Source organism: Lathyrus oleraceus, chromosome 6, assembly GCF_024323335.1.
Source record: "Lathyrus oleraceus cultivar Zhongwan6 chromosome 6, CAAS_Psat_ZW6_1.0, whole genome shotgun sequence".
Classification (NCBI taxonomy): domain Eukaryota; kingdom Viridiplantae; phylum Streptophyta; class Magnoliopsida; order Fabales; family Fabaceae; genus Lathyrus; species Lathyrus oleraceus.
In genome coordinates, this window is record NC_066584.1 from 394647360 (window position 1) to 394657094 (window position 9735).

The 9735-nt window shown below is 33.8% G+C and overlaps 1 protein-coding gene across 1 annotated transcript; it reads right to left on the minus strand.

Moving 5' to 3' along the window:
* Nucleotides 1-5972: 5972 nt before the first annotated feature.
* Nucleotides 5973-8495, minus strand: LOC127097514 (trihelix transcription factor ASR3). Its single transcript, XM_051036013.1, has 2 exons — nucleotides 7308-8495; nucleotides 5973-6422 (listed from the first exon to the last, which is right to left on the minus strand). Exons 1-2 carry the CDS (start codon nucleotides 8155-8157, stop codon nucleotides 6091-6093), a joined length of 1182 nt encoding a protein of 393 aa, XP_050891970.1. The 5' UTR covers nucleotides 8158-8495; the 3' UTR covers nucleotides 5973-6090.
* Nucleotides 8496-9735: the final 1240 nt, after the last annotated feature.

Sequence of the window (9735 nt, forward strand, 5' to 3'; positions counted from 1 at the left end):
TTCTTTTGGGTTCAAATAAATTCCAGCAACCCGATTGTAACTCATGCCAAATTAGCAAAAGTCTTAAACTTCCTTTTCATGAATCCACTCTTAAATCCTCTTATCCATTAGAAACAATTTTTTCGGATGTATGGACTTCTCCCATTTTATCAATTGATGGTCTTCGCTACTATTGCATATTTGTTGATCATTTTACTCGTTATATCTGGCTTTATCCAATGAAACACAAATCTGATGTGCAAACTATATTTCCCAAATTCAAATCACTTGTTGAAAATTTCTACCACCACAAAATCAAAATCTTATACACAGATAATGGTGGTGAATATATTGGTCTTCGTCCTTTTCTAAGCACTCATGGTATAATTCATCACACCACCCCACCTCATACTCCTGAACACAATGGTATCTCAGGACGCCGGAATCGGCACATTGCTGAAACTGGTCTGTCTCTTCTTCACCACTCAGGTATGCCCCTCACCTATTGGCCTCACGCCATGACCACCGCAGCGTACCTAATAAATCGTCTCCCAACACCAATTCTTGGGTATCAATCACCCTACTCCAAACTACTTAACATTAGCCCGGATTATCATAAGTTAAAATGTTTTGGATGTTTATGTTTTCCCTAGATTAAACCATATGCTAACCATAAACTTGGGCCAAAGTCTGTTATGTGTGTGTTTGTAGGTTACTCGGCTGATCAACATGCGTACTTGTGTCTTGATCCCTTAACAGGAAGGATTTACACTTCTCGCCATGTGAAGTTTGTTGAATCTGAATTTCCGTTCGGGTCTCTAGTCACTCGATCCAATCCAAGTACAGAGCATCAACCAGGCCCACTTCAACTATCCATTTTACCTCCTACAAACCAACCCATGGTGAGCACCACTCTAAACTCACAAGAAGATTTACCCACTGCCCCTTCCTATCCATCCATCACTCACTCTCCAGATATGGCTCAAACCTCAACCTCAAACGAACCCACCACCACCACCACTCAATCCCCCCCTCCTACCCCACCATCCCAACCCATTGGCGGCGGGATCATCACCCGGTCTAAAAACAACATTGTCAAACCGGTCAAAAAGCTCAATCTCCATCTCCAACTTTCCGCTCCTATAGAACCCAACACCATCACTCAGGCTCTTCGTGATCCTGATTGGCGCTCCGCCATGCAAGCTGAGTTTGATGCCCTACACCACAACAACACCTGGGATCTTGTTAGTCGGTCCTCTACTCAAAATTTAGTTGGTTGTAAATGGGTTTTTCGCATCAAACGGAGTCCGGATGGATCAATTGATCGCTACAAGGCTCGGTTAGTCGCCAAAGGGTTTCATCAACGCCCTGGTTGGGACTATATGGAAACATTCAGCCCAGTAGTTAAATCGGTAACCATTCGTGTTGTCCTAACACTTGCCGTTCGCCAAGGATGGTCAATACGTCAACTTGATGTCAATAATGCGTTTCTTCAAGGGACGCTCAACGATGAAGTCTTCATGATACAGCCACCAGGTTTTGTCAACAAAAACTTCCCTGATCATGTATGTCGTCTTAAAAAGGCACTCTACGGGCTAAAACAAGCACCCCGTGCCTGGTATACGGAGCTTAGAGTATTCTTGCTCTCCCTTGGCTTCGTCAATTCGACAGCAGATGCATCTTTATTCATATACCACAAACAGGGAGTTACAGTGTACTTATTGGTATATGTTGATGATATCATTGTCACTGGGAGTTCCTCTGCTGCGCTGTCCAAAATAATTGCCACACTTGCTGCTCGTTTTTCACTGAAAGACCTTGGTTGTCTCAACTATTTCTTGGGTGTTGAAGTAATTCCATCCGCTGCAGGTATGTTTCTTTCACAAAGGAAATATGTCACTGATCTGCTACACAAATCAGGCATGGCAAATACAAAACCATCATCCACTCCCCTGTCTGCGAGTGCTCCATTACTCAAGGATTCAGGTGATCTCTTGCCTTCCCCAACTGAGTACAGAACACTCGTTGGAAGTCTTCAATACTTGAGTCTTACACGCCCAGACATCGCCTTCAGCACCAACAAACTTGCATAGTTCATGCAAAACCCACGAACGACACATTGGTCTGCACTCAAAAGAGTGCTTAGATACTTGACAGGCACTTGTGACAAAGGAGTCTTCATCTCCGTGACTACCCCGCTAACCTTTCATGCCTATTCGGATGCGGATTGGGCAGGTGACAAGAATGATTATGTCTCAACCACTGGTTACTTGTTGTACCTTGGCAGCACACCCATCTCTTGGAGCTCTCGCAAGCAACGTTCTGTTTCTCTATCTTCAATAGAGGCAGAGTATAAAGCCTTAGCTGACACAGCTAGTGAGCTACTTTGGGTATTTTCTTTGTTCACAGAACTTGGTTACAAACCATCAACCAATCCGGTTATCTATTGTGACAATCTCGGAGCCACAAATCTAAGTGCTAATCCTGTCTTCCACTCTCGGATGAAACATATAGCCCTAGCCTACCATTTTGTCCGAGAAAATGTTCAAAATGGCAAATTTCGGGTGTCTTTCGTGTCTACAGATGATCAGTTTGCCGATATTTTAACAAAGCCTCTACTTCGTCCTCGGTTTGAGTCGTTACTGTCCAAGTTGCATATCTCTTCCAGATTATACAACTTGCGGGAGGATATCAATACTAATAATTAGTTTTAATTCTTGTAATTATTTAGAATTGTAAATCCCTATTCTTTAGGCTAAAGACCAGCGTATGGTTAGAGGAGAATCATGAGGAGATTTGATTACCTTGATTCATTCCAAAATTAGGCTTTACAAATCTGTATTTATACTGACAGAAAGTAATAACAAAAATATATATTCCATTCACTTCTTTATCTTTTATAACTTTTCCATATGACTGAAGTTGGAAAACATTTTCCATATGACTGGAGTTGGAAAACATTTGTCATAATACATTTTACTAAGATCATTGTTGCAGATCTTGGTGGAAACAATTACAAAGCAAGTGAATGTTCCAAATGGAAGATCAGTCGTGCATGTGATATTCTTGCTTTGATTATGCAATTTTTAGATATTATTAATGATTTATTGGAGTTTTTAACCTCCGAAAATTAATTCCTTGCATTTTAAATCTGATTTTTAAGATATATGTTGAGTCAACAATGTACCTTGAGTCTTGTTGTAAAGACACGTCAACAGACTTAACGATTTTGAACAAACAATTTGACGAAAAAGACCATATCGACTAACAAAAGTGTTTTAAGAGACTAAAGTGTAACGTTTTTTAGTTAAGAAACTAAAGTGAAATCTTAAATTAAGTTAAAAGATTTAGTGACTAATTATGTCTTAAATAAAAAAAAATCATTACAAAAAGTCCTAAAAATAAAATTTATTTAAATTATTTATATAAAAAATTTAATTTTATAAAAGTTCAATTCTTAGAGTTCCTTTATTACTTAATATTAATTGAGACGGCCATGATAATATCATAAAGATATGTGGCTTGAACTTATATATAATGATCATATTTCTTCTTATTTAAATAATCAACCATTGATCTTGTGGATGGTGTATCTCCATAAGCATTTTGAGGAGACGGAATAGTAGACATTCCCAATGTATGGAGAGATTTTTAAAGTATTTTTGATCTAGCATTTCTTAACACATCTTATATTTTTTTATTATACCACGTAAGTCTTAAAAATATCTTCAAATTTTAGAGATGCATCTCCAAACGTATTTAATATACACAATTCATTCATTTTTAAATCACACTTCAATTTTATGGATAAATTTATTCCAAAAATATATTTTTTTAAAAATTTCAAGAATGTATTTTCAGAAGCAACAATGTTAACTTTCAGTCTGCACTTGCATAGTCTTGTATTTTTAAATGGTAAAATTTCGATGGGTTAATTTTATTATTAATTAAAAAAATATTAAACAAAATTCAGTACAATAACTTAATAAATAATTTTATATTATAGAATTTTTAATTAAAAATATATTAATTAGATAAAATGTTATTTATATAAAAGATTTATTTTTTTATTTTTTCTCAAATTTCAAAATATGTTAGTCCAGCCTTGATTATATATTAGGTTAGTGATCCAAAGAACTATAAAAAATATAATTGTTTAGATAATTTAATGTCACAATAATTAAATATTATTATGGAATTAAAATTGACATGGTATTCCATTTGTGATATCATATTAATATAACAAATCTTCTTTATTATGAAAAATAAATGAAAAAAGTATATAAATATATCTATTTAAAGTTACAAATATTACTCCATATTAAATCAATATAAATACTAAAAGAATAAACATATTTAAAACATAATAGTTAAAAAAAAATCTTGTGGAAAGTAGTGATACAAATGCAAGTGTAAAAAGTTAACATGCTTCCAAAAACATATTTCCAATCTTTTTTTTTAAATATATTTTTAAAATATATTTTTTTATAAACTTGGAGTTTAACTCAAAATATATATATATATATATATATATATATATTATAATATGAAGATTTTTCATTTCTGAAAATTAAAAATATTTTAATATTTTTGCGTTATGATTAAAAAAAATATAAAATGTATTAAGAAATCTTTTTTTGACCTAGCTTTTTTAATATTGAACCATACAGCTGAAGTTTTTTCTTGAACACAAATATATACATGTAACGTAGTATTGAACTTGGAAGTTGACGAAAACATCTACCAATAACTCTCAACAAAATTATTTTTTGTTCAAGTAATTGCGATGATGAAGAAGCTCTTTCTTTCAATTTAAATTCCTTAATTATTTTAAATAGTAAATAGTATAGTGTTTTGTGTGTGAGTTCCTCAACTAAAAATGTATAAAAATGAAAGTTAATTAAGACAAAAGAAATACATAAAATAATTATTTAGAAGTCTAATATTTATATATAACATTAATTCCGATTACCGAAAGTAAGTAACATTCCATTTTTGGGTTGACGTGGTTCCTTGTTTTTATCTTTTTTCAATTAACGACACTAAACATAAAATACGTTCAATTTTCAAGTTCTATTAACTTTTAATTGATTCCAACACTTCCAAGGAGACCTCAATATTGTATTTAAGTTGTATTTACACTATTAATGTTTTATCTACCAAAAAACATTATATGATACTAAATCAGGCATATGTCGATCTCAAGTAATAAATGATGTATTTTCAAGCATTAACAACCAAACAAACATTAGTTTGTACTTGCTCATCACGAGTATGTTGTCTTACACTCTGATGACATTATTATACTACCTCTGATCTTTAAATAAGAAAAAATTTATTTTTTAAATCATTAAATAAATTTTAAAAATAATTTTTTTTCTTATATTAAAAACTAAAAAATTTACTATAATTTATCCGGTTTAAGAAAAAACAAAATCCTATAGTATTAGTTATTAATGGAAGTGAGGAGGAGAAAGAAAAATGTATAAATTGATATAGCGTCAGTGATAAAGCAAGTAGCTAGGGAGGGGGGATTGGCGAGTTAAAGATGTCTGGAAAGGCAAGCTGTAGATTGAGAGAGATGGGACGATGAGTTAGGGACATTTTGGGAAGTGCAATTTATCATTGAGAAGAGTCTATCATTGTTTTGGCGTATATGAGAGGTAGAAGTGAAAAAAGTGGTGGGGTTAGTTAATGTCCTATATGGTCAAAAGAAATATTATTGACTCAGACACACCCTTTGACTGTCCCTTTGTGAGAGAACTCAGAATGGAGGACTCTGTCTCACTTGTCAGCAACACCTTTCCCTCTTCTCTCCGTGCTACTCCCAATATTTCATTCCCAAATTACCCTTCCCTCAACCAAACCTAATCTTTTTTCTGTATTAACACGGTTAATATCGGAAACAAACCTTCATTTAATTAATTAATTAATTTATATTGGTTTTTATACACAATATCAATACTCTTTACTATGTCTTAATGAACAATTAATACAAGGAATGATAATAATGGATGCATCAATTGGTGAAAGTGACTCAAATATAGTACTAAACTCCAATTGAATTTTAACACAGTGAAAGAATGAATAATCGATAAGCTACCATATTAATTATCTTCGACCATGGTGTTCGGAATTAATGAATGAGTGAATAGCACCGGACAGGTTACTAACGGCGGCGACAATGGTGGCGATACCTTGCCGGTGAACTTCGTTCCGAGCTTCCTCCATTTGAATCCGTCGTTGTTCAAGCTCGATCAACTCACGGTGTCGTTTTTCCTTCTTCTCCTCGCATCTTCTCAAAGCTCGTGCCAACACTGATGCACTTCGCATTATGCTTGAACCAAGGTTCTTAACTTTCCGACGTTTCGATTCCGAGCCACCACCGTCGTCGTCATCGTCTTCTTCCTCACTCTTCTCTGAATCTGATGATTCTGTTCTCTCTATAATCAAACAAAAAAAGTTCCACAATCATACAATTTCTAAAGAAAAATATTTATGCAAAATTAATTTAATTTAATTGAACTGTTATATTACTTTACATAAATAGATAAATACTAAAATAAGCAAGAGATTAAAAAAACAAAAAATGATCCCAAAAAATGTCAATACGAATTAACGAGTATTTAATTTGCATGAGTTTGGTTATGACTTATGAAATGGACAATAACTACGTGGACAAGAAACATTTTCTTAATAAAATATACTAAATTTAGAGTAAGATTAGAGATTTTGTTAGGATTAAGGATTATGTTGATGATTACACCCAGAGGGATTAAGCAAGTGAGAATCTATATTCTTGGATAGCCCACAAAATCCACGACAATCATGAGGTGGTACCCTCTCACACACTACTCTGCATGATTGTACTGTATAACCATTTATTTTCATTTTTTTATTATTTTTCTCAATATTTTAAACAAAAATTAATAAAAAATAAAACAAAATTTCCTAATTGGTTTAATAGGAGCCAGAATCTTTTCATTAATCTTTGTTTCATCAAACGGTCAGAAAACTTTAACAGATTGCAACCGTATTTTAAATATCATGGAACTGATTGTATTATATAGTACGTACCATACTATGAAGAGAGAAAATAATTTAAAAAATTAAAAAATATATAAAAAGATGAGAAATGGGTCCCATTAAGTGTTGCAGAGTTTACAGAACCTGCAAGTTTGACCGATAATAACCCACACACAACACAGCATCCAAAAATTGTTCTAATAAATAAATAAATAAATAATAAATAAAGTGTTTGAAACTGAGAGAGTGATGAGCTGTGTAGCAGTATCACATTGATGATTATACTCTACAATCTACATTACCTGAAACTGCTGGAGTAGTGGAGCTTGCCGGAGCATGCGGTGGTGGTGGAGGTTGTTGTAGTGGAAGTGGAGGAGGAAGTGGCTGTGGTTGTGGTGGTGGAGGAAGAAGCTGTGCTTGAACTTGAAGTGGTAGTGCTGGTAATGGAGAAGAAGACACTAATGTAACGAAACCTTGTTGTTGTTGTTGATGTTGTTGTGGAGTGGTGATTCTTTGTGTTTGTTTTCTTTGAAGAACTTCAGATATAGCTTGATAAATTTCAAAGACCATATTAGAAGGAAGATTCTGTTCTTTGCGTTGTTGTTTATTGAGAATCCAATAAGAAGGAAAATGATCTTTGTTAATGTTGTTGTTGTTGGGTGATGATTCTGATTTGGACTCATAATCACGAACTTTTTTGTAATCACGAAGCAAGTTATCCCATTTATCATTACATTGATTCTGGCTTCTCAAACAACCATGACTCCAGCAATAGTTCTCAACCCATTTCCATCTCAGTTCGCCACTGTTTCTGCTGGTTGAGCTGCTGCTAGGACTTGCAATGCCGGTGAGACATGCAGTGTTTGTTGGTCTGGTTGGGTCTTGTGATGAGGATGATGGGGTTGTTGAAGTTGAAGGGTTTTTCAGTCTGCGTTCATCGTCTAGTTTCTTGGCTGTGATGAGGATGAGTGTTTCTTGGATGGTCCAGTTACCTTTGCGGTATTCTCTGGTGGAGGAAGGAGGTGGTGGTGGTGGTGGTTGTTGTTGTGTTGCGGTGGTGGTGATGTTGTGGATGAGGTGTAGGCTGTGTTGTTGGTCGGGGTGGATTGATGGATGTTGTAATGGGGTGGTGGAAGTTGAAGGATCAGACATGGTTATGATTTGGCATGAGATAATTTTGAGGTTGTTTTTTTTTGTAATTGTTGAAGATGTTATGAGAGGTGAAAATGAGTGAGATTTGTTTTGTTTTGTGGGAATGGAAAATTGAGAAAGAGTTTTTCTATGTTTGTTGTATGGTAAAAAGTAGTAGTAGGTGAATGATTTACAGCAATGGTGACACGTGAGTAGTGTGGTGAAGCAAAGACTGGTTGCACGTGGCTAGACTGTGATTTGGATGAGTAGTACTCTTGTTTGTAAAGATGCATCATTTCATTTATGATCCGTTTAAGGAGATTTTAGCTTTTGGATCGATGGATGGAAAATGAAATTATGATAGTGAAGCATGAACCAAGGAAAGCTCATATCATAATTTGCAATAGAATAAAGGAATATTGATTAATAAGATAAAATGATTGTTTTTTTAGGCATTAAAACTAGTTATAACATTTCATTATTTAAAAGTGTTGAATATATAATGTGTTACTTTTACCAATATTTGAAAATTAGTTAGAGATATGGCGTTTTACTTAAATTATGGATAACTTCGTGTTTGTCTTAAATAAACTATATATATAAGATAATTTTTTTTATCTTTTATTCTCTCCGTCTTTATATATAAGTTTATATATTAGTAAAGTCTTCTAATTTCTTTAATCTTAAATATAAGTAAATGTCAATAAATGTATATGTATTTAATGTCTTTATTTGAAAAATATCCCTACATTTAGATTCCTTTTGTGAAGAGGACGAACGAATTTGCAAGATGTTGGAGAAGATGTTTATGACATGTGTGAAAAGAGTTTGTATTATTATTAGAAAAGTTAATTTAAAATGAAACTCACATCACTAACTATGTAACTGACCCAAATAACTACTAACTAATACTACCTTAAATAGATTAACTAACAACGTACCCCCTTATAATCCATTATAAGTATTACAACAAAACATCAAAATATCAAAATAATCTAACTATTAAATTGAATCACTCCTAGCTTTTGCTTAAGACCCAAAAATATGTCAACTTTTAATTCTTTGGTGAAGATGTCAGCCAGTTGAGATTCACTTGTACAATGTCTTACTTCAAGCTTTCCTTGAGTCACATGCTCCCTCAAGAAATGAAACACGACTTATATGTGCTTTCTCCTGTCATGAAGAACATGATTCATTGCCAAGTTGATAATTGACATGTTATCCTGTAGCGGTAAATTCATAACCATTAAGTTATGGATAAACTTAACGTCGATAAAACCAGAGTCGCCACTGCGCTTTTATTATTTCCAACGGAAAAGGAGAAAGTACGAACAAAACCCAAAGATAAGAAGTTTTCAAATCAAAACTAATAAAATGTTAGAGATCACAGGTAAGGGGGTTGGTTACACAGAGGGAAGGTGTTAGCACCCAAAGTGTCCTAACTACTCCTAGGAAGCCCTTTTTTATGTGTTTTGGTATAAAAGATGTTTGCAATTGAAATTCTGGTATCAGATATGAGATGTCGAAGGTAATGTCACGACACTAATATTTGAGTAATGCAAACAGGATAAAGATAGAGAAGAGTAATGCAAGAGACAC

Bases quoted from the DNA above. Each gene is read 5' to 3' on its own strand.
- LOC127097514 (XM_051036013.1), bottom strand. From the start codon at position 8,157: ATGTCTGATCCTTCAACTTCCACCACCCCATTACAACATCCATCAATC. The intron at 6,423-7,307 runs GTAATGTAGATT...GTTTGATTATAG, and splicing joins CACTACTCCAGCAGTTTCAG to AGAGAACAGAATCATCAGAT.